The sequence below is a fragment of the Rhipicephalus microplus genome, chromosome 10 (genome assembly GCF_043290135.1).
Source record: "Rhipicephalus microplus isolate Deutch F79 chromosome 10, USDA_Rmic, whole genome shotgun sequence".
Classification (NCBI taxonomy): domain Eukaryota; kingdom Metazoa; phylum Arthropoda; class Arachnida; order Ixodida; family Ixodidae; genus Rhipicephalus; species Rhipicephalus microplus.
Genome location: NC_134709.1, coordinates 7798394 through 7823561, shown reverse-complemented (window position 1 = coordinate 7823561; position 25168 = coordinate 7798394). Strand labels below are relative to the sequence as shown.

General features: G+C 47.1%; 2 protein-coding genes across 22 annotated transcripts in view; one reads left to right on the top strand and one right to left on the bottom strand.

Moving 5' to 3' along the window:
• Nucleotides 1–25168, bottom strand: part of LOC119180953 (uncharacterized) — a 311773-nt gene that overhangs the window by 98810 nt on the left and 187795 nt on the right. For 7 of the 19 annotated variants that reach the window (XM_075874959.1, XM_075874960.1, XM_075874961.1 and 4 more), the window contains exons 1-7: nucleotides 23254–24597; nucleotides 21154–21339; nucleotides 15023–15091; nucleotides 14199–14288; nucleotides 12000–12089; nucleotides 8554–8646; nucleotides 3847–3954 (exon numbers count right to left, since the gene is read on the bottom strand). In XM_075874959.1, coding sequence (XP_075731074.1) covers nucleotides 3847–3954; nucleotides 8554–8646; nucleotides 12000–12089; nucleotides 14199–14288; nucleotides 15023–15091; nucleotides 21154–21339; nucleotides 23254–24534 — 1917 coding nt within the window. In that variant the 5' untranslated portion in view covers nucleotides 24535–24597. The other 12 variants (XM_075874974.1, XM_037432096.2, XM_037432100.2 and 9 more) reach the window with 8 other exon arrangements.
• Nucleotides 3864–25168, top strand: part of LOC142774551 (uncharacterized) — a 149475-nt gene continuing 128170 nt past the window's right edge. The window contains exon 1 of one of the 3 annotated variants that reach the window (XM_075874977.1): nucleotides 3864–3983. The gene's annotated coding sequence lies outside the window, so the exon portion shown is untranslated. The remainder of the gene's footprint in view (nucleotides 3984–25168) is intronic. The other 2 variants (XM_075874976.1, XR_012886439.1) reach the window with 2 other exon arrangements.

Here is a 25168-nt window from a genome sequence, read left to right as displayed (position 1 = left end):
CGGCACATAGCACATTCTTCGTTTCGATCGGTGACTTCACGGCACGTCCTAGCTGAACACGACAAACCTGTCAAGAGCTGGTGCAACGACTCCAACCCGTCCCAACGCTTGTCCGTACAGCTTCGTACAATCGCCTCCTCAAAGACTTCCCGCGTGCGAAAGAACGACGACCCCACGGCCTATACTCGAACGAGTTCTCCTGCTCGAAACACGGCAGTCGATGTGTCGGTCCAGTTTCGACGAAGACGGCCCAGTCCGGAAAGCGCGATAGGGACTGATTCGGGGAGCCAGGCGCGATCGGCCGCCCAGACAGCCGATGTACGAACCCAGTCACGACGGCAGCCGTTGCACAGGATCTGCGGAAGCGAGCCTTTCCTTGCGGGCGAAAGTGACACGGTAACGCAAGCCTCGCAGCACGCGACGGAAACCAGACGTGCCTAGGGGCATGCCGTCAGCAGCTACGCGGCGGTTCTCACTTTTCGAGCACGGTCGCCGTTGTGTCGCGCTGCGGTCCGCGACGGTGCGGTGAGCTTGTTTTGAGCCGCGCGCCGGTTTACATTCACCCCGTCCTTCCCATGGGCGTGCGCGACGGGTGTTTAGCGGTCGAAAAAAGAAAGACGTGTGTGCTCTTTTCTGCGGCAAGAGGTTTGCGCTACGTGTTTCCGGATGCCCGAGCTTTGCGCTTGACGAGACGACGTGTGTATCCGGCCATTCGTGCCGAGACAGCCGAGGGTCGTCCTGTGTTCGCGAGTACCATGAAAATTCGTAGAGATTGAGTGTGACCGCGGTTGGCGTAAGTGTTACGCTCCTCGGCTCCTGACATTGGAGGTCGCGGGTTCCATCCCGGCCGAGTCTCGTCCATCGAAATGTTAAGAGAGGCCCATGTGCTGTACGACGTCAGTGCACGTTCAAGAACACCAGATAACCGAAATTTTCGGACTCCTCCCCCTCTCAATCATATTGTGGGTTTGGAACGTTAGGTCGCAGATATTATTATTATTGTGAAGATGTTGAGGTGATTGTGTGAAGGATCGACCGCTCCCGCTGTGATCAAAGACAGGATTATGTGAATAAATTTATCTTGCTAAAAAATATTGAAAGAATACCTGTTCCCGTATTACCGTGACTTAGGCGAGTTTGGCTGAAATACGTGGCGCAAGGTTGACAAAGAGAAAAAAAGACGAGACAGAAAGAGCGCCAACTCACAACTTGTTATGAGTTGGCGCTGTTTCTGTCTCGTCTTTTTTTTTTTCTCTTTGTCAACCTTGCGCCATGTATTTCAGCCTAATATGTACCAATTAGCCCAACATAACGTACCATTAGGCGAGTTTGTACACACTGTGACGAATGCATCGTGGCTTAGTCGAAGACAGGAGAAACATATAAACACAGATGAACGCTGACATACGACTGATTTCATTTGCACTTTAACTGGTCTTTTTATCGGGCTGATATTCTGTGAGTAGTGCAAACTTATCAGGGGCTGAGATTTTTTCCTTGGAACGGAATTTGATTTACTTATAGTCCGAGGTTCTCATTCGCAGATGTTAGTCGGGAAGTGCTAAGCATTCGATTTTAAAAAGGACGATTCAGATGACAGACCACGATTGCTCCAGATCACTAATCAGTTCAGTTCGCCTCGGAAGGTAATCTGTGAACGTCCGAAAGAGGCGCGTTGACCAGAGGATAACTTTTTTCTTCTTTCTTTTTTTTTTCGACAGAAACTTCGCACGTCGTCATTCCCACCTCTTTCATGAGTTTTTCTACGCCATTTTCGTCGGGCGGAGGTGACCAAGAGACAGGTAGTACCAACGACAATTTGCAGGTACTTTTTTTGTCTTAAAGGGGTACCGACCAGAAAACTTCTGTGTATATGTGTGTGTGTCAAGGAAAAGGCAAAGAGTCGAGCATGTTTACGGTAAACGTGAGTGCAGCTTGAAAAAGTAATTGCAGTATGTTTTGCAAAGCTATAGTTTGTACTGTAAGCCTGACGTCACAGCACGGCATGAGATTCTCGTCACATGCTCGCGCAAAGTTATCGAGAAGTTTTCACAGGCTCTCCGCACTGCGGCTCCGTTGGTGGCGGTGGCCTTCTCGTATATTTTGGTTATGAAGAAACGACCATTTTGCAAGTGTTGGTACCTGACGTTATCGCAACAAGGGCCACTGCATGCTCGAAGTACTGCAGTCGCCTGACGTCAAGCTGCGGTCGATGTCTGTTGGTGCGCCATGAAAAAATCTACTTAAATAACAAAATAAAATTTTATTTTTTGAGCTTCACACTTTCTCAGAGTCGTCGCTGATTGATTTATATGCGGAGTTTGATGTCCCAAAACTCACCTTCGACAAATGGTGTCACTACCCTTTCAAGAGTGTTTTGATGACTCATTTGTACACATGAACGGCTTATACAAAACGTTTATTTTGTGGAGTGGATGCATTCACGTATACACAGGAGTGTTGTCCCTTACCAACAAGGCTGGCGATGACAGACTTTGTGCCCTGCGTAAGCACGTTGTGGTAATTGCGGACAGCATGCGCGATCTGAATGGTACAGAGAAGGCGTCGTCAGACGCGCTCCGCTTTTATTTACGCTACGCTCGACAACTCCAGACCGATCCGGCTTTTCGCTTACTTCCTCTACGATCACGAATAATGCGCTCGCGACGTAAATTTGCACAACGCCGAGTCAGATGGCGACGACGCAAGCAGAGTTCGGTCTTGTATTGTTGTGTCGAGACACTCGTCGCCGACGCGAGTTTTCATATTGCAGAGAGCGCGATAGGGAAACTTCCGGTCACCGTCACATGCGACCGTCACGCGACCTTACGTCGATTCCAGAAACGAGCAGAAGTGATGTCGAGCCGAGCGCTGTGCCGGCGCCACCAAGAACCAGATGCTGAAAGGTTGTCTACTGAATGCTTCGGCAATATGATCAGTTAATATGCCTTTAGCCGTACCGTCCTCTGACATAAAACGTGTTCAAATAAAACAATAAAATGAAGTGAAATGCGCTCACCACGTGTCATCAACGCTCTCACCCTCACCGCCAGGGGGCACGCGCTTCGAGTATCGCGTTTCTATATATCTCCGAGCGCTGTGCAATGTTTTCTGTTACGCGCGCTTGTCGGTAGCGGATGAGTTGATGCGCATGACGCACTATCGCGATATCTGCTTGCTCAGACGAACAGATTGCCGTGCACCTTTGGCGGTTGAGGCTGAGCACTGATGCAGCATTCAACGGGCATTTAGGACGTTATCACTGGCGTCATCGAGGTCGCCCTTCCGACAGCCAGCACAGGGAAAAGCTGCGCGCTATGCCAATCTGCTTATCGCTACAGCGCGCAGTGGAAGCTGTCAATAGTGACCGGAGAATCGCGCTGTATGAATTCATGATAGCCCGTACGCAACGTCATGGACGCGCGACATGGCGACTTATATGACGACAGGACTATAGCGCACAGGGTTCCTCTTCGCGGGGGGCGAAGGTTTATCGCAGCGCCCCTCCCCCGTTAAGTGAATGTACGGGGCAGACTTTGCGCCCCCTTCCTTCTTAGGTGAGTAGGGAACCAGCCGCCGCCAGCCTAACCCCCTCTCCCGGGCGCAGCCCTGTTGCCAGAACAGTTTAATGACGCGGCGATTGACTGGCTTCGGTGTCGTAACGACGTCGCTAGAACCTTATTGGTCCTCTGCGCACGAAGGAACCAGCGTGTGATTTGCTGATATCGCTAACGTTACATCACAAAGTTCGCGTTCCGCCATATTTGTGCTCCGGAGCGTTTGTTCAGGTGGCATCAGTGCGAGCTATCTATACTTGTTGTGAGAAGCGCCTCCCAAAGCACCCACCTTGTTGAACTTGTTCTGCAGCCTCTGCTTGTCTATCTTCACCTCCTCGATGACGCCGCTCTCGTTGTTATGGCTCTCCTGTTCCTGGACACTGGTGAAGCTGGACTTCTGCGGAAAAAGGACAGACGACAACAACGGTAAGCCCGAATGTTCAACGAAGCCGGCCAACTACGGCGGTTCTAACAAAAGCAGCCGAGGCTTCGAAACTCCCCGCGTTCTACGGACACCGCAGCTGGTCGGGGCCGTACGAATGCAGGACGAGCACCGGGATGCAAGCCGTGTTCTCTCGAGCAGCTGTTAGCCACTTGCCTGCTGTCCCCGCATTCTCAATTTGTCACTGTCAGTCATACCGCGGGTCACGTAATTCCATCGTCCAATCTCTTGTTTAGCTAGTGACGCAATCGCGGCTACGGAACCTCTCCCGTTGCATTCAACGCAATGCAAACACCGGGAAAAACCGAAGGGTTCCGCCATGCCAGTTTCAGTAGCGCCGGGGTCCAGGGATACGTCCGTATACAATGCACAAAAATACACAGCGGAGGGGACGAGTGCTGGTGCCGTAGCCGTGTATTCCGGATGATGCGGGCTTTAATGTAACCCGGAGAAGCCTTAAGTACACTTTTTCCAATTTTATTGCTTGCGCGCGCACTAAATTCGGAATAACACAGCGGCAAAAACGCCAGGCACAAGCCACGATAACCGCAACGCCTCATCTATTTTGCGCTTTCCCTGGCTCTGTTAGGGAGTTTAAGAATAATAGGGAGCTTTAGAATACCGTTTCTAAGCGCTGCGGGCGTAGCGGGCGCCATATGAGTTTTAGAATAGCGTTTGCCCGGCTGCGAACAGCAACGCACGATCGCAGCGACACCGTAGCCTCGAAACCAGCGCTTGCGCTCCACAAGCGGGCCGCCATCACAGCACGCAATTTCCGACTTTTTGCGTGCGGTCCGCGAACGCCGACTCGTGTTACGACGCACGCGCAGTGGCAGCGACCGCACCGCAAGGGCTCGCGGTGCGCTATTCTAAAACTCCCTAATGTTTGCAGGCGTTGCTGGTATAGCGGGCGTCATAATGAGTGTTAGAATAGAGTTCGCTTCCCCTAGGGAAAAGTCAAGACTTTCGCTCCGACCGCAAAACCAAATGCATGGAAGCTACATCCAGCACTTCGCGGGCCGCGATCGCCGCACGCTATTTCGGATTTTCTGCGTGCGGGCCGCGAACGCGGATGGCGACTCGCGTTACGACGCATGTGCAGTGGCAGCGACCGCACCGCAAGCGCTCGCGGTGCGCTATTCTAAAACTCTCTCTTATCTGTAGGCATCACACGCTTGCGCTCAGTGTTCCTGCAGCTTGATAGTTACCGTACAGGACCGAGATAGCACGTATAGTCCGTCTCTGTCGTTTCGTTGCGTTTAGCGCTGTTCCTCGTTTTTTTCATTTTTTTATTTTTGCAGTCCGCTCCCTCTGGTGACGGTCCTTCCTGCCCCCCAACCCATGCGCACGCCTATGCTGATTTTACGTGAGAGTTGACAAATGTTATGGCACATTGTCATCGGCGATATCGTGCGCGCAAATAAAGGAACAAATGAGGCTAGTCGGTAGTCCATACGTCTTCATCTTATAATGCGGTCCCAGATGTGACACTCACAGAGGAAAAAAAAACGAAAAAAAATAAGAGGGACAACACAAGTTGATCTTTCTGCGCTGTCTTTTTTTTTTTTCTGTCCGTGTCATGCTCGGCAGCGCATTACAGTATGAATGCATACGCACAGTTTGAAACTGACACTCTCACATAGCTTTCTTTTTCATTTCGCAACGTGTCACCGTGTTTTTGTTGATTGCGACATTCGTAGATAGTCGATATAACCTGATAAATTGTCAGAACTTACAAATTTCGCGCGTTTTCTTTGTATCACCGGCATAGCCAGCTAGCATGGGCTGAGGGTGTACTGTTAATTTGACCGAACACTAAAACTTGCAAATCTATTTCCGGCAACAGCCGTGTGATTATTCGGGATCCGAGTGGTAAAAAACGCAAATGAGTAAAGATAAACTATGTGAAATACATAGTCTTTGTGAAAGTGTGAGTACTATGTGAAAATACATATACACGACAAAGATGCCAAATTCCACTTTACAAAAGGGAAGTCAAGTCAATATGCTGAAAGAAAACGAGCAGGGCTCGATGGGCCTGGTCGTGACGAGCAGCACACCACATCGGAAACAGGCAGGCGTCGAGCGCCTTGTTACTCCAAGTGGTCTTATACCCTCATCACACGCGGCAACTTGAACGCACTTTGAGCGAGCGCACTTATGCTCACAAAGTGTTACTTTGGCGCTGCGCTGCTGCAAGAGAGCGAAGTGTACTTTGGAAATGATGACAGTCGCGATTGGCGGATTAGTAGCGCAACATACAATTGTTACAGCGTATGGCAGCGCACACCAGGTTACACAAAGAACTCACCCACAAAGGGACGATAAAAGCGCCTTGTGTGCGTGTTCTTTCTGTAATCAGGTGCGCGCTGCCATATGTGACAGTGTATTATAGCAACTAAGCCGCCAATAAGTTTTAAGCGTGTATTTGTTATTTTTGCGCCATTGTCTTGGCGTCGGACAACGTTATCTTCGTGGAAGTAGCACAAGTGGCACACGCCACCGCAAGTGACTGGACAGCGATTGATTCACACATGCGCAATCGTGCAAAGAAGTAAACTACGTAACGGACGCGGCCATTGCACGGCATGTGCTTCCGCTGACCCCTAGCGGATGTGGGCGCAAACTTCTCGAGGGTGAGGGCAGCGAAGTTTGTTGTAGTATGACTTGTTGTGATACACGGCAGTATTCCTAAAAACGAGAACAATCGTTTAAAAAATCGCAACATATCCACGGGGTGAACGATGAATCGGCGAAGCTCCGGAAATACATCGGACAGCAGCCCGTCTGTCTGTCTGTCTCCTATCACACTAAAGCATCGGAGTGGAGCGAGCGCCATCTAGCGAGCACTCCGGGTACTAGGATTGACTACGATGAAGGACTAGGGAGTAGCCTAAATCTTAAGGAGCTTCGCCTCTAAAATACTATGAGCGCTGCTTCATGCAATAGCGTAGTCGCACGCCACCGTTACCGAGGCTACAACTCCGTGGCAACGAAGTGAGGTTGGCGAACGCACTTGACAGCAAGTGTACTTTGCAGCGGGTGACACTAAACTTTCTCGTGCGACAGCGTACAAGTGACACTCGCTCAAAGTGCACTAATTTGCAACGTGTGACTGGGGTTATTATTCCTTCAATGGAAGCTGTGCAACGAATGGGGAAAACTCTAAGCTGTCGAAGTGTGTCGCAGGAGGCAACACGCACACGACCGTCAGTCCACGCTTCCCATTCGGCATCAACGCACGCGCACCGATAAAGCCAGCGTATAGGCTGCAGAGACTCGAGTATCCAGATCAGTTTCAGCAACCGCCCTCTCGCCTTCTAACGTGTCGCGCTGTCGTCATGCAGACGCCTCGTTCGATACGCACTAGCTGAGCTAAGTGGACGTTTGCAACGGGAGCACCTACTTGCCCGTGAACGCCAATGTCAGCAAAGGGCTTACTCGTCTGTCCTAACCAGCCAAGCGCCGGGGGTTGGATGTACCGGGCTCGGAGCCATATAAAGCAGAAAAAAAAAAAAAACATAAGAGTAAGCAGACTCTCCAGCCACGCTTAGTTCTTAGCTTTTAATTCTAAAGATTAGAGAGTTTTAGTACTGCGTACGCTGCGAACGTGGCGGCGTTGCGTACATAAGGACGCCACGTTCTGCGTAGTGCGCATGCGCAGACCGCAACGCGCACGTATCGCATTACGTACGCAGCCGCTACGTACACACGCATGAGATGCGTGCGTGCGTACGTATGAGGCGATCGCGCCGCTCTCGAACAAGTTCGCGACAGCACGAGACTTCGTTTTGCAAAATGGCGGCATCGAAGGCAAGCACCGACCGGCTCTGTGGCTTAACACATGGCCATAATCTGGCTGTAACACTTGGATTGGCTCACATTGGCTGTCAACAACACGTGCTTCTATTTTGATCTACCAGATGGCGCAACACGCTTCTCGCTTGTTACGTACGCGGGTACTACGGCGTACTAAAAGTCGATTAGAGGCAAACGACGCCACGTAACGCAAGGCGCTTGCGTGGTGCGTACGTAGCACCATTCCGCAGTACTAAAACTCTCTATTGTCCGCACGTTTCTGACGCTGTTTCGTCTCTAAACGGTGGGCCACTTTTTTTTTTAATTAAGGACTGAATCCTAAACGTAACTGGAGTCTGTTTATTCTTACAATTTTACCCGGCCAGACATATTTCCGTTTAATATATTTACCTCCAAGTGGAAAAACTTTAAAAAGTATGCCACATAAAACAAAATATTCACAAAACAAATGAGATAATCTTGTGAAAAAGAACGATAGAAAATATCACATCACAAGAAGAGAACAGCAAAGAGCACATTAACAGAATAAAAAGACAGGCGAATAAAAGCCCCGCATTCGTACAGCTTAAACATGGGGTACCTCCTAGGTACGATGGCGCTATTGAAAGGAGTGAGCACTAAAGCGGCATGTAAATGAATCAGTACCACTTATCAGACAACGTGGCTTTATTACGTGTCACAAGCAAATGCCCAATTTCATGTTACTTGGCCTGCTAATGAATGAAGCCAACTTACTAGAGATTTTATGTCAATCGGCACGATGTCTTCGGCAAAGCGGTGGTGGAACACTTGGTTTTTGTTATTCAGCGGCGAGATGTAGCTGTGCTTCTAGCGGGGAGAAAACAAAAAAAAGGGGAAAGCAACAAAACAAGCGCTGGCAACACAACAGTTAATATAAGCAAAGGAGTGTTAGCCAATGCAAGTGCGTCGAATGCACAGCGGTGTACGAGTGGATATAATCAGCCTTATCAAGCGCAAGTCAAACTAAGAAAGATATAGCACAATCAGGGACCGACAAGGACGTGACCAAAGCAGGGGGAAAGCGGGACTACAGTTCGTGGCGTACACTGTCCCACATAATATGTGCTACTTAATGAGGCGTGAGAACGTTTACCGAAGGTGATTAACAAGTAAAAAGAGCTAGCCTTCGTTTCTTTTTTTTCCCGAGAAAAAAGCATGGTTCGATCGAGAAAACTGCTGAAGCGTAGAGGGCTAGCGGCCGACTCAACCAGTAATACAAAGCAAAATATCGGAACAGTTCTCGGCCGGCTGAACAAAGTGCGCTGGTCGGTAAAGATAGTCGAGAAAGATTAGGTTGATCCTAGGGAGTTTTTCTTGTGCGCAGAACGCTACAGATTATTTTGCGTATACGGAGAAACTCTAGTGCCTGCGAATCAGTGTCGTACCGAATCGGTATGCCATGAGTGGCACACAATGTGCTGTGATAGAAATATTGCTATTCTTTCAGTAACGACTCTTTACTGATTTTGTCATTTAACTCAAAGTAGCAGCAATATTTAATTTTGAACTCACTGAACAATAAAGAAGCCGTTGACATAGTCAGTCATTTTCAATTGAATTCACAATAATTGATAAAAAATGAAATAGGACCAATAAACGATGACCTTTCCGTCAAAGAACTAAACGAAGTGTCAAAGTAAACAAACTCGCTAAGCAAAGAGGCTTGCATTTAGCATGAGTGGCTGTCTGGAGCATTAGCTTCCGAATTGCTGCACGCTTTTAGATATGTATAAAGCGTTGCTTATGCGTATATTCATAACTCAAACCCAAAGCGCCTTTGTTGTGCTTTGTTAAGACCAAAAGCAGAATAATCGATTTATGTGTACGAGGAAAAGCGCCCAAGCTTGCCCTTGAAAGAAAAAAAAAGTGCAGTGTGGCTGACGTTGCTGAGCTGCAGGCTTGTTTCGCTTGTGAAGGTTAATGTTTACGAAGGTGAACGTACGTTAACTATTATGCCCTCTTCAAGAAGGGCAGGGCGCACGTTGCTTGTGTGGGTGTGTTAACTTCAGAGATGCTGCCGTAAATAACAATTTAATCAATGTGCAAATATTAAAGAAAAAAAATGGAATTTGATGATATTGACACCCTGTGTGCGGTAAAAATAGTATATGAATACCGCTATTAACGCAGCTATGTTGGCGTAAAATAAAGCTTCGCACATTAATCTAGCATACTCTCGCTATCGCTAGAGCACTCCCTAACTGCATGTAGTGTACAACTTCCGCTGAGATACTATACAGAGTTAATGTGCGAATAATAAAATTTGCGCACGTTCGCACTGTGTTGTGAATATGTATCCCATGTATCAACTGAACTGCTTGCGCGGTGAATGCCTCTGTGTAAGCCAGCTGTTGTGAAATACAAAAGTTACAGTAAAGATGTAAACAGGCAACTAAACACCTTTAATCGCTTAACATTCATTTCTAGAACTTGAATCTGCTACGCGCAACCCGTGCCGGTACGCGTGATGAGAGGGATCCTGTCTGAGCCGCATATGTTTCACGGTGAACCACAGTGCATCACCGAGACGAGGACACGCAATCAGGACGCACGATGTCCTCACAATGTCCTTTTTCTCTTCGTCCTTGCCTCGGTGTTGCGCTGTTATTCACCACACCTCACTAACTCGGCCAACCTTTCACGTTACTACGCATATGTCTACTGCAACTTTGCATAGACAACACGCAAGGTAGGGATGAAGTGCTAGTAGTGTCTACAGGTAATGAAAACTGATGCAGAGCAAAAGAGCAGGCGTCTTAGAATATAACTTAGAAGCAGTCAATTGATAATGCGTGCACGTGCGGACATGCAAACTTCGTAAAAGGTGACCTTACGCATATCTCTACTCGGGAATAAATTTGTCTCCACAAATAAGTTCAGTAAGAACCTTCAGAATGCTAAAAGGAACACTAAAGAGAAACATGATTGCTCTCTTGTGAGTAAAGTGCGCTTTAGCAGTGCCAAAACAAAGCAACTCTTTCCACGCAAAATTCCAAAGGCCCGTGCACTGGGCCGTGCTCATGCATGTCAAGGGATTCCTGTTCGTCGAAATTTCTGGAGCCCTACCCTACGATGCCACTCGTAATCATGTCGTAGTTTTGGTACGTAAACCCTAGATATTATTATTATTATTATTATTATTATTATTATTATTATTATTATTATTATTATTATTATTATTATTATTATTATTATTATTATTATTATTATTATTAGCAACTCTTTGCGCTAAAAGACGCTCGGTAGACCAGAAAACGCGAAGCAGAAAACAGTTTACGACGCTGATTTCGTTTCCAGCACCAATCATTCGAGTCGACGTCGCGGATTTTGACGCTTCTGGTATACTGCCTGTGCAACCCCTTATCATTAAAACATAATTACGGTGCGTAATAAGGTAGTCGGAGACTTTACATGGCTAGTTTCTGAAAATTTAGTTTGCCAGTTTGTTCTACCCCACAAAGCGCTTTCTCGCGGTAAGATGGCTCTTTTTGGCATTGTTAAAGGACAGTTTACTAATAATTGATAAAAAAACTTTTTCTTTAGTTTGACCATCAAAGGACCCTGCAACACTCTTTCTGATGATCGTTGAATGGCTTCATTACAATAGCTTATTGCCTCATGAATCGATCACCGAAAAAAAAAATCCGGCAAGTATGAGCGGAACTACAAGGACTTGTATTAGGATTTAAGCGCTTGCTCATTTCGTGCCAGCTTGTGCGCTGAAAGATGTGCAGGGAGGAGGACAAGGGCCCAATGAAACGCGTCCCTTCGTCAGCGTGTGTTGTGACCTCGACGAGGGTGCGTGCGGGCTCGTGGCGGCATCTCGTGGCGGACGCGGTAACTATGCAGCTCATTAAGCCCAAGTTAGTCCACGGCCATCTAGTTTACGCATATGGTGCAGTAATGTCGGTATATGGCGTAATTTGTAGAGAGAGGATCTCTAGCTGACTTTACAATTAAATATTTGTTCCAGGCCGCGTGCTACGTTCTAATCTTACGCTTTGGTGTTCTTAAAAGCCCTAGCTGACTACCAATGGACAGCGTTTTCTGGCATTACTCGAAAAAGTGTTGCAGTGTCCCTTTAAGGAAGACATGGTCGAAAGCAACATTAACTGGAGAAACGTAAACAAGGGCGGCTGAAGTATGCATGCGGTACTTACCAAAGACTCGAAGTCGATGCCAGTGCTAATGACCTCACGTGAAGGCGAAAGTATTCCATTCTCCTTGATTGTCCGTTCGTACTGACATTTCTATGGGACGGTCCGCATGCCACAGAAAGCACACACGTTTCATGCCAAAACAAGAACAAAAAACAATGAACAAAAACACGAGAGAGTCCAAATGCAAAACAAGACAAGAGCAGCAAGGTATACAAGCACTTCATGCGAAGTGCAGATGTACGTGGGCAAAGTTTTCACAACATAAATTTCTATCGTCACAAAGAGGTACTGCGCAATCGGCACAAAGAAACTGGCCATAATCCGTGATCACTCGGCCTCTGATACAATTAGATATGACAGGCCTACTGGATCGGGCAGTAGCATGTAGTGTATTCAATGATCGTTAAGCAGAAATGTCTGTCGCTATAAGTACAGTGTGTGTCGAAAGTTGCCAGGCCTCTACTCCTTGTATATGGTCCTATGAAAACATGGCTTCGGAACTTTTGGCGAACCTTGTACGTAGCGCTGACAGCTAAAGTATCGTGATCCTAGGTGTTATACATATATATATATATATATTCAGCCTTTGTTTCGTGGCCGAAGCATTGCATGTGCTGTGTTGAATGAATGAAGAACGAATATAACGATTCACGGTCGGTGACGTTTCAAAGATTGCCTGTTACGTATGCGCGTGCTCTCTCTCTCTCTCTCTCTCTCTCTCTCTCTCTCTCTCTCTCTCTCTCTCTCTCTCTCTCTTTCTCTCTCTCAATGCGCCTCTTTAGAGTGGGAGCGAACGCAGCCTTGTTTTTTAACCATCGTCTTTTTTTGGCGTTGAAGAGGCCTGCGAAACCTTCCAAACACAGTCACCGCTGACCGGCTCCCGCATAGCGTTTGCTCGTTTGCAATGTCTGGTGATGGACTAACGGGAAGCGAAAAACAGTGTTGCGTTAACCTCTGTTTCATGCTAGTGCTAAAACGGCTTATTCATTAATTTCGGTAGTGAGCAGCACATTTAACTTTATTCTGTCGCATAAGCTAGCGTTGCTGAACATTATTTTTTTCAACATCTGGTCTGCTGACGTGTCCCTTTTAATTCCTCTTTCGAAAGCTTTGCGCTCGATCCTTTCCAATCAAGAATTCTATGTCAGGCTGATAGCAGCGCTCGCACAGTTTCTGACTTTAATGTATACATGGGGCACGCGACGCCAAACCAAGGAATTGTAATAGTTTAAGAAAGTGCTACATGCATAACTGCCGTGTCGTAGGAAGCAATCAGTCAGGTAACGGTATCCGCATCGACTGTCGCCATGTGCAGAAACAGTTGAGTACCTATGCAAGAACCTTTCGGATACCACTTCGGACGCATTTACAGCACGTGGTCAAGTTACGCTTTTCTCTCGTTAACAACGTAGTGCGACGTATTGGCACGCTAGGTACCGAATCTATATATGACGATTCGCGCTTGCGTTACCGCTTCAATGATTTCAGCTCCATAGCGCGAGAACATCGTTTCGCAATGCGGTAATAAAAACTCAATAAATTGAAGCCAATATTTTTGAATTAACTTCTACGACACTTTTTATCATGAATATCCTTCATATGACTAAAGCGAGACAAGTCATTGACTGCTATTAGAATAGTCATCACCAGGACTTGGGGGACAACTGTACGTGGTGCCATCTTTCGTCGACGACAGCAGTGGCCTGTCGTAATTGAATTGACAAGAGGCGAGAAAGAAAAAAAATCGTATCTGACGAAAAAAGTTAGTAACTTAAAACGGCTCCCGGGTATGTTCAGCAGAGACGGAGCATTCTGGTGAAATTAGCGTCGTACTACAAACTGCGGGCCTCCCAGAGTGTTTTATACTTAACAATGAGGCCCCATGTGTTTTTCAAAATGGGGTTTGTTAAATTGTCCCAGGAAGCCGCACGCATCGTAGTGTGATGCTGCAATTTGGCCAAAATGGTCTAGCGAATCCCCAGTATATATAAGCGAAAGTCGTTTATGATAACTAGCTTTGTTCATCTGATATGATTTTTTCCCCATTACTTCCAATTCGGTAGCGGCAAGAAGCCGTTGCTGCCACCGAAAGATGGCAGTACGTACATATGTCCCCAAATACCGGGCATGACTGCATGTAAGCTTCTCGGTTTTAGAATTTCACCGCGCGGTGCATGATTCAGCCAATGCGGGTCGTACCAGAGACTTGATGTCGATTCCGGTGACAGCGATCTCTCTGAATGCTTCGGCGTCCACGGTGTCCTTCCCGGATGATATGTAAACGTCCTTCTGCATTCGGTACGGCATTTGAAGGCGCCAGTCACGGAAAGAAAACAACTCTCAGCGGAAGGAACGCAATACTCCGTTCTTTCAGAGCAAATTTATTTCCGCTATAAACGACGCCCATCACTTTTCCTCGTGGGTGCCTCTTATGCTATGGTAATTACCTAATAGAGCAACGTAATTACCTAATAGAGCAATTCTAGATTAGCGCACAGTCCTTATGACTCTTGTTTCTACGAAAAGTGTCACAGGACAAAGGCATGCGGTACCGCATGTCTTTGTTATGAAGTAGTAAAAAATTAAAATAATGAAAGCATCTTCACTGTGCAGTCATAATTTCCTTAGGAAAGTAATGTGCAAACTAAGCGTGCAGCACCGACTGTTGTAAGGAAATATTCTATAACATTGAGAGGCGTCATTAATGTTTTTGGTGCTGCAGTAACGATGCTCCGTGGTTAAAAACAATTCACGCTACAGTACAAGAAAAGTAGTTGAATTAACGAGGTTTCCATCCGTAACGTCATGCGTAATCTCAAAGGCGTAAATGAATATGCACAAACCGAAAGCGTTCAGGGGAGCACGGATACGTGAAGCGATCCTCAATTGTTTCAATCCTTCCTCAATTGTTTCGCGTCATTTGTTTATTTCAGCTTGTCGAAAAGTCGCCATCAGCGACAATCTATGCTCATCGATTTCTCATCGCAGAATACTAAGAAAAGGAAATCATATAACATGCTTACCAGCTTCGATACCGACACGGGGCATTCTATTTCTGGCCGGTAATAGTCGTCGTCTGCGCCGTTAGTGAGCTGTTAGAACACAAAGGTCAAACGGTGAGCATGCGTCAGTCAAATTCCTTTCTTTATCTACAATGACACATAACTGAACAATTTCAGTTCCCTTTGACTGTACCAACAGATCGTAAGAACAAAACGTTGTCAGGTGTCCTTTTTTTTCGATTTTTTAACTCCTTTTTTTCTGGAGGGTTATGTTAAGGACGGAGTGTTAGCAATGGGGTGTCAACAATTTTCTTATTAATAAGCACGTGAAGCGCAGAAATGTAATTCCCAAATGACGTTAGCGTAAGCAACTCAAATGATTTGCACAGAGGCTTTAGTTAAACGAGGGTGATAAAATGACTAGTGTTGTGAAGGTTAGAGTCGCGCGAATGTCACAACTATTAAAAAAAACTAGAAAGAACAAAATAAAAAGAACAAAAAAACGGAGTAAGGAATGAGCCCGAAGTTTATCCCTTCATAGCTTCAATACAAAATGTATGCAATAATTATGAGAGGTTCACGTGCTAAGGCAGATGAGGTGCGATGTACTTCAGCTAGCGCAACATTGTAGCTAAGGTATATGTGAATTATACACATTGAAATTATCTTTATATTATTTAAGAACAGCCATAACGCACTGACATCATTGGTTGAAGCTTTCGTTTACCATATAATGCGCTTGTCATAAGATTGATGTAGCCGTATTATTTGGGATGTTATCTGTAAACCTAGCGATTATTTTAATGCTTTCTTTTTCAGCTTGGAGCCAATGTAGAAGTCCATTCGTGCGCCCATATATATATATATATATATATATATATATATATATATATATATATATATATATATATATATTGAATTAAATTCTTATTAAATTCTTATTTTTGATACGGTGGAAGCAAAATTCAAATGAAGCCTTGTCTGACTGTAATACAGATTTATGCCTTCCGCATGCATTTTAACAAGGTGGAGAGGCATCGGACCTATCTCTAGCGTCGTGATCTGTACTTATATGTAGTGTAAATGACATGCTGAAAGACAGCACTGATTCCTGTTCGGGGATTTTGCATCTCAGCAAATAGACATCACACATGCGAATGTGCAAGGTAGCAAACGAGCATGCCAGTGCTTTTCCTTTCATGTTCTATATACGAATGAATAAGTTGAACTGTTGCTGTGAAACGTAGTGTTGCGTGGTAGCGCCTCAACTTAAATCAAATGCTGCACAGCACACACTCAACATCCCGATCACCTTTCGCGCTTTGCTGTGCAGCCCGCTCAGCAAAATGCCAAAGGTGATTCCAACATCATGCAGTGGCGTTAATACAGAAATATCTCAAAGGGAGGGGGGGGACACACACCTTGACATGGTAACCATTTTAGTTTAATAAATGTGGGTTTTACTTTTAATTATATAACAATTATAATCTCGCTTTCAAATAAACGAGCATCGGTTCTCAGCTCGCGTGATTGCATTTTCTTTTAGTCTTCTCTGAAACTGGTCGAACGACAGGTTGATTTAAATTGTATTACACAGCTGAGGGATACTGAACACACTAAACAATAAACACTAGAAAATTCGAACGCGCTCGATGTAACTGTCAAGCAAATCAGAGATATGATGTTTGAAGAACAAATTTCAAGGGGGCACGCTAGCGAGAAATGCCCCCCCCCCCCCCCCCACACACATCCTGAGCACAAAAACGTCTCCCTCACCCCCCCCCCCCCCACCTCCCCGTGATTTACGCCACTGCCAACATGTACCACCACCACACGCCACAACAAACATAAACGAGGTGATTGCAAGGTTATTTTGGAAAACCACCATGCGCACGCAGCAAAGAGACAATCTCATGCTACAATAGAAGAGAGAAAAAAATAAAAAAAAAGCATTAAAAAGCGGTCAAGCAGTGATACCAACTTACGCTTCGCAACAACGTCCACGCATTTAGCCTGACGCCCATTACGAAAAAGCGTGCTCAGAGCACAGCTGCACACGCCGATGGCGATGACATTTCATCAAGAGAGCGTGCTGTATCAAAAGCTAATCGGTTTCGCACGTGGCGCCGAAATGCGGGTCCCGAAAGAAGTATGACGGTGAGTGAAGAGGAGGGTAGCATCGTGGTACGCGATTACGGAGTTGAGCGCGGCTCACACAAACGCTCGTCGACTTGTTTTTCGTCTCCTTGCCTTTCGCGGCTCGATATCGACTTGGCTTTGGCTCGGCGCCTCGGCTCACTGGCTCCAAAACGTCGGTCGACAGCGGCGATCCATCAAGTTACGCATCGAACAAAGGCGAGCACGGGGCGGCAACAAAAAGCGCGCCGACGGCCTCTCACGTCGCTCTGTTGCGCGCGCCTCGAGGCGCTCTCCTGCTCGCGTCGGCGATGTTCCGCTAAAACGGCGCAGAATCGCCGATGGAGATGCTGGAAATATCGCCCTACTGTATGTCGCGTACTTTCTTGACAGTATTGGGAAAGCTACAGTACCGAAACACATGTCTGCTAACATTACAGTACTGAAATTTACTGATTTTCTCTTTTGTCTCGATGAAATAAATGCCGCTTTATTTATTCTGGGACCATCTTCTAAGAAAAGCACGCCCGTTTTTTCGAAGTAAGTACATCGTTCATGACATAGTGGGAATTAGTGAGCGGCCGCGCACGCGCTGTTTAGTTCAACAAAAGTATACTCTAGTGTGACACTAACTTATATAGTGAACGATTTAAATGTTTCTTCCAGTTACGTTTGCTGTGTGTACAGTTTCCTAAAGGCGTTAATGCTGCGGACGAGCAAAACCGAAATCAGCCACTAATTGCCGCACTATACTTGCGTAGGTACACGAAACGGAAGCCCCGCGTCCATAGCCTTCACTCCATTTTCAAGATGATTTGTCAGTATTGCGTGGTCTGCATGGCCGCAGTCTGCATGGTCTGCATGGCCGCATCGATTTTTCCCTGGGCGCTTTGCAGGCGGAATACCACGTGGACTATAGTTATGCTCGTAAATAGAAAACTACATATATTTAAGAAAGATATATAAGACTTCGTTGTAGGCGACGGGATCTTATTTGCATCACAATTAGAGAATTCATGAACATTGTGTCAGCTTTTAACGGAAGAGGAAACGGATGCTTAATCCAGGAAAATGTACCCGCTGCGAACGCTGTCCGACTATTCTTGAATATAGTCATGCATAACTTAGTTCGAAGCTAGGCTGACCGATGGTTCTGCGAAGAAAATAACGCGAGTGTGTGACTGCAGCGCAGTGGATAGCATGCCCGGCATCTGTTGTTGTATACCGTGAGGTCATGGTTTCCCACCCGAAGACGGGACTTTTTTCTTTCGAAATCTGATCGTGCGTATCTCTTCGACGTCATTTCCGTGACGGAAACCCGTCGCTGAAGTCTTGGTGTACCCCGGCGTAAAAAAAAATCGTGTTACAAAAAGAAAGAAATCAGCTCTGTGGGAACTCTGTTGACTGGTCATTTGAAACTGACGCATGCACAGTGATGCTCGCATCGCCAGGCAGTGCAGTTTCAGATTTTTGTGTCTATTGCGTAATTCGTGATGGGAATGAGAAACGCTTGCTGTTGAGGTATACTCGTGCATATGTTCGCTTGTACACTCATGATTATCCCGATGACCGCACGAGGCAAGTGTAATATTTCCTTTATAGCCTTAATACGAACATTATGATGGATAGAACCAGTGCTTCACTTTTTTGCAAGACTGCACGCATTCAGGGATGGGCCCGCAAAGAAGCACAATGCACACGAGTAGACGCACCACTGCAGCGCCCGTTTGCCTTCACTTCAGCGCCCGAAGAGCGCTAAGAATTTCGACAGACCCTCGCGAGCGCGTAAGATCGGTGCTTTCGCACGAGGCGTCGAATGTGACAGCTCCTGTCAGACCATCACGCCGAACGGACGCGCTGCAGCCTTAATTCTATACCTCGTTTTTATTCATTTCGTGTGGTGTCTTTTTCGCGCTGCCAAACTTTAATGGCAGCAAGGCGGCAATTTCGTTCTTCGCAAAGCTGGGTTTTCTGTTGGAAGTACGTGTGCTGAACTGCCTGTGGCCCCTTTTCGAGTCAGGACTCGCTGCGGAATAGAAATAAAGAAACAAAGGAAATGTGTTCGGACATATGCCGGAAAATATGACGGGATATTGCACGTGGTGTCGAGGTGTGGCCTGCTGTCAGTAAAAAACATGAATCGCCTTTATACTTATCCGATAGCTGTAGTTTTTTGTGTCGGCAGTATGCATACCATCCATTGCGCCCTGTTTCGTGATCGAATAAGCGGCGTTTTGCAAGTCACGCGTTGCGTTGATGACGACGTGTAAGAAGACTTCGATTCTTGTCGACAAATGGCGGTGTGTAACTAGGCCTAAACGAGGCCAAACCGTCATTCCGCGTTGTTCTAGCAGGAGGTCTGAAGAGTTATCAAATGATCGCTGCTAGTTACGTGCCCTGTGTCGCGTGACTTGGAAAGCGATGTTTCAAGTAAGGCGCAGAAATCTACCAAGGCCGGAGAGCAAAATGAGCCGGGCAGTCTTCGGGCATAGAGAATAAATACTTTAAGTGCCGCACGAGTGAAAAAGATATTTTCCACAAGTGAAGCCGGTGGTCTTGCGAGGAGGAGCGCGAGAGATTGTCTCGCGTTGTTCTAGTTTTCCTTCGAAAGACTGGATAAAATGTCAGATTGTCAACTTTGTAGATAGAGATGCTCGGATGTACTGCCGGACAGGGCTGTCTGGCTAATCCCACCTGTAAACCGCTTTGCACCCTTAATTTCAAGCAGCCAAAACACTTTTTAACCTTTTCAGAATTCGCAAAGTTGGGTGCAAGGCTGCTTTGCTTGCACCAAATAGCATTTCGTTAGCACGAGGGTTGCTGCTTTACTAAAGCACCATTTAGGAGGTAATGCGTTTATGGATTATCAAAACACCCATGGCCCATACGACAGGAGTACCAGCTGTTAATCGAAACTCGCTAATCTGAAATGCGCTGAATACTGCGTGGTTTTAGGATAACATATCTGTGTGACTTAGGACTGCCTGCAAGCCTTACGCAAACTGAGCCATATCATGTGAATTTTCGTTTAATTATGCAAAATAGGAGCATAGTCACCAGCACTGAACGGCAGCTCAAAATAGTGTGCCTGCACATTCGGTGTATGGTCATAGAGAAACATACGGATAGAGCGGACATTCCCGTAGTGGCCTTGCGGCCAAGCTACTTAGCTGTTTTCAGCGCCACGAGTGGCTGGTCAGACCCGATAATGTCTTCAACATAATTAAAATAAATTTTTCTTTCTGATGCAGAGATTTGAACCCGTACCCTCGTGCTTAGAAAGCTAGTGCATTTACCACTAGACTACACACCCATGCTTCCGCAAAGTGAATAACTGTTCAGTGCATCTAAACCACATGAATTTGCACCCTTTGTGCAGAACAAATGCAGAAAGACAACACTTTTTAGCTAGACTTGATGGATTTTTGTTGCAAAGCATTAAACGTCCTCCGCGGGACACGATGTTGAGCGGATATGGAAAATTGCACAAATCAATAAAATTTCGTCTTTGCAAAACTTCGATGCCAATCTTGAGTGTTCAATGTCTTTCCGATGTGGATATTACATGTCTCGAAAAACGAGCAGAAGAGAGCATGTGTACGCCATCTAGCGGTTGGTCAGACCCTTTCTTATCGAGCCGCAAAAAGGCTCGATTGGCCAGTATCTTTCTCTATGGTATGGTTGCGTAGCCCGAGCGCTGTGCCCAATTGGTACTTACGCGATATATCATTCCGTATACGGTTGGCTGTGCAGTGTATTATGGCATCCTTTGATGTTCATGCAATCGTATATCCCTCAACTGGCAAAGTGTTTGTTTTATTGGAAAAAAAGTATTCAAAAGATCAGTACCCTCCCCCCCCCCCCCCCTACCCGAATGTTTCCGTTTATGCTATGATGTGCGTTTTGATTCGTTACATACATGATAGAGCCCCCTTGAGGGTGTAAAATGGTTTGCTGTGTGTGTGATCACCAAAGTACAAGTCAGCTCGGAATGCAGCTCTATACGTAAAGCTTACCTCGGTCTTTTCGGTGACGCCGTTCAGACCATCGTAGGCACCACCCCTGGCAGTGACCAGCTCGGTGTCCACTCTGCTCGTCGAGGTGACGCTCGACTGCTGCAACGTGATGCCTTCCTTGCTGCTCGTCCGAGCGCTCGCCACCACTCGCTTGCTCTTGGTGACCGAGGACTTTGTAACGCCCGCCTGCGGCGCAGTGCATGGATAATCGCTGTGACATATCAACGATTCGAGGAGCGCACAGCCGAAGTAATTATGGCCTGCACTAGACCTGCACGACCAAAGCTCTGAAAGGTGGCGGATCGGGCTATAGTTGGTACTCCATGATCAAAGACAGGGACGTCCCTTCTGTTCTCGTTCTTTGTGCGTGCTTCCACTCTATTACGTTTCTGACCAAAGCTTTATTCTCTATAATGGAGCTTGTATACGCACATTGGTCACGAAAGGATCTGTGTGAGAGGACAAATGTGATCCGAAAGAAGAAAACGCCATTATCCAATTGGAAAATATGCACGTTCTTTGGTGAGGAGCGCTATCGAAGGCTCGCTCACGCACTTATCACCATTTTTTTGTTTTGTTGTTGATGCAACAGCCAGCGCTTAGTCGCTCTTTGCCCTCTGGTTCGCGCTCTCTCGTTTTCTTGATTACGATTTCATGTGGCCTAAAAGGAGAGTTTATTCAAGTACATCTCGAGAGCCTCAGGCGACGACTGGTGTGACATCCTGTAATGCACAATAATTATTCATGAATTCTCAAGTCCCAAAACCTCTACGTGATCCTTAACGACGTCGTAGTGGAGGGCTCTGAAAATTTAGACCTCCTGGGATCCGCTAAAGAGGCTTCTAGCATTTGGCACCCCCCACCCTGCTTCTCCTCGTGCGTACGCCTATGGTGTATCACGAAGCAAAAGTTTTGATGATCTGCCACCAAACTGACCTCTGACCCCGCAAGTCCATTCGTCACCGTTGGTGTCGCATATGCTGAACTTAGTCTGGTTTCTCCGTTTGCGCTACAATGGTAAATGGCCATGCGTGAGACTACCCTTTGATAATCTGTTGGAACACTACCGCACGACGCCTTTTCACATTTCCATGACCCTGATTTGGGGTCAGGGGTCGAAAGTGGCGTCATCTCTCGTCGGCGACAACGGTGGCCTGCCGTAAGTGAATGTAAAAGAGGGGAGAAAAAAAACTATCTGGCGAAAAAAAAAAGCCAGCTGCCAGATACGACTTCCGATTATGTGCAGCAGCGACCCACTGGAACACTAATAAAATCAGAGTCACACTACAACCAGCGTGCCTTGCCAGAGTGTTTAAAATATTACAATGGGGCCCAGTTTGTTTCATACGGGCAGCGCTTAGTAGTCCTAGAAATCCACATGCTTTGTTGTGCGACACTGCCATTTCGCTAGAATGTTGCATTGTTTCTGTGCTGCATATAACCGGAAGTGGTTTTTGGTAGCTAGCCTTTATCGCCAGGTATCATTTTTTTCGCCTATTTAACATTCAGTTAAAGCGGGGCACTGTCGCTGCCACTGACCTTTCGAGCCACGTACAAACGTCCTCAAACCCTGCGAAATTTAATCAGTTATCTTCGTGTTGTCGACAATGACCGGCAATTGCAGTATGAACCACTGCCGAGTTTTTTTTTTATAAAACTTAAGCTGTGAGTTTCCGTTCCATGACAAGTTTTTTTTTTTGTCAACTACGAGACTTTCTTTTTTTTTTGCGAGAAATATTTATGAACTTCCTTCTTGAGTCGTGCTATGAACTCGTGAATGCTAATTTTTCTTTACACAGCTTGCGCTATTCCGCAGTACACATTTTCTATATTTATGATGTCATTATTTTTTCGAGTACAGTAGCCTTCTTGTAGTTATGGTTTCTATTTGCCCTGTAATGACGCATTTCAATGTGTGCATTAGACTACATAAAGCTCCTTTTACCATGGTCGATGCGGGTCTCATTTCCACTATAGAACACAAGAGTATGCACAATTGTAGCACTCATATCAAGAAGCGACATGCACAAGCGGGGTAACGCACATTAGGCGTGAGCAAGCTGCGCCCATTATATGGGCATCGAGCATGAGTGGACTTACAGGCGTATACTCAAACTCATCTTCACTGCTCTCAAGCTCTGGCGAGTCAGCTGCTTCTGCCGTGTCAGTGGGTGAGCAAGCCAATACGGGGGTCGTGCAAAGGTTGTTAGGACTATGCGCAGGGTCCAGCGAATCGCCGTGCCGATCCGGAGACAGAGGAGTGCCTTCCCCTCTCAGAGGGCTTCTCAAGACGTTGGCGTCTTGCTGATGATTCAGCGGACTGGCACACGCCACCGTCTCCACGCTGGTCGTCCTTGAGGACGTGTCCATATCCGAACTCATGGCCGACGACGTCTCCCTGGTCATCTCGGGTACGGGGCTGGTGAAATTGTCTTCGACGTTGCAGGCCGAGTCCTCTTCTTCTTCAGGCGTGCTCACCACGTAATCTACAAACTGATCAGGCTGTGGGGCGTCGGCGCCTTCTCCAACGAAGCTGGCCAGCTCCTGAACGGCGCTGCTGACTCCGCCAAATCCGTCGTCACTTGCTTCCTCCTCCTCCTCCGGTATTGCTTCCGGTCGGCATTCAGCTTCATCTGGCGTGGTCACCTGGTATGAGACGCACTCTGCTATCGACTGTCCTACTGCTGTGCTGTCAACCCGCTCTCCTGGACTTCCCAGGCCTTCGTCCAAAGTCAAGAGGTCGACGATTTGCACAGAACTCCCGCCACGGCAGCTCTCTCCTCTCACAGGTGGCGTGGGCGTTTCTTCCTCGTCGACTCCGTCCTCAGGAAGGTTGGCCAAAGGGGAACCGATCAGGTCTTCCTGTTGTGCAGTAGGGCTACTACCGGGTGGCCCTCCATTCAGCGGGCTGGAGCTCTCCGGGTTTAGACTGGACGAGGAATCGGATGCGTCTACGGAGAGGTCGACCTCACGAGAGTCGTCTTCCGACTTTGGGTCAGTGAGATCGAGCTCGTCCTCGTCCTCCTCGAGTATAAAGGCCTGGTGTCCTCCGGGAGATGTCGTCACCGTCACTCCCACGAGAAGGTCCGGCCTCTGGTCGGCGTCGCCTCGTGCAGCTGTATCGTTCAACGTCGTCTCGCCCCGTTCCTCTTCCGCCATCGCGTCGCGTTCGTTTTGCGTCGTAGACGACGTCGATTGTATGTTGGCCTGCAGCTCCTGCAGTGATTCTAGGTCCAAGAGGTAGGACTTTGGGTTGTATTTGTAGTTAGTATCGTTAGCGATTTCAGGGGGTTCGTTAGCAAAGGGAGGGTCTTCGGGGGACGAGTCGATAAGATCGACAGGGGTTTTTGTCTCGGTCGGGGAAGACAGCTGGAAACTCATTGGGTCAAAGTCAAGCGTCAGGGGTTCACCCAGCAAGATGCCATTTACCGGAGACTGTGGGTTACTCACAGAATCGGCCACGTCTGACATGGTCACCTGAAACGACACAGAAAAAAAAGCAATATTAGCACGCACTCAAGCATGAAATATTCACCGCATATATAGAATGACAAGGTTCAAAAAGGGTTTTCAATTAATACGGTGACTATCACAGCACACCGCAGGCATACGGTGGCTGATGGCTGCCGATCGAAACACCCTACGTGTCCATCGTCACAGTGGGCTGCGAGATGTTGCATAACCGATATGTATTTGTACTCGACCGGTACGCATACGTTATGCATGCTGGACATCCGTTTTGGATGCACGGAAGGTGTAATAAAGTCGAGGTTGATGAAACGCAGAGGCACCCAAGAGACTAAAGACAAGAAGGTCGAATAACAGACCAGAAGGCGTTGTACCGCAGATCGCAAGTGACGAAAATACGGCAGGGAACGCCATACGTCCGCCTCGAGCTAGCCTTGAGACGAATCGAGACCAATTAACCGCGACCCTCAGAGTATAAATGTCGCGTAGAAGAAGCCGTCGGGCATTCAAGATGTGCTCCGCCGGAACAGCGACAACGAACAATTAG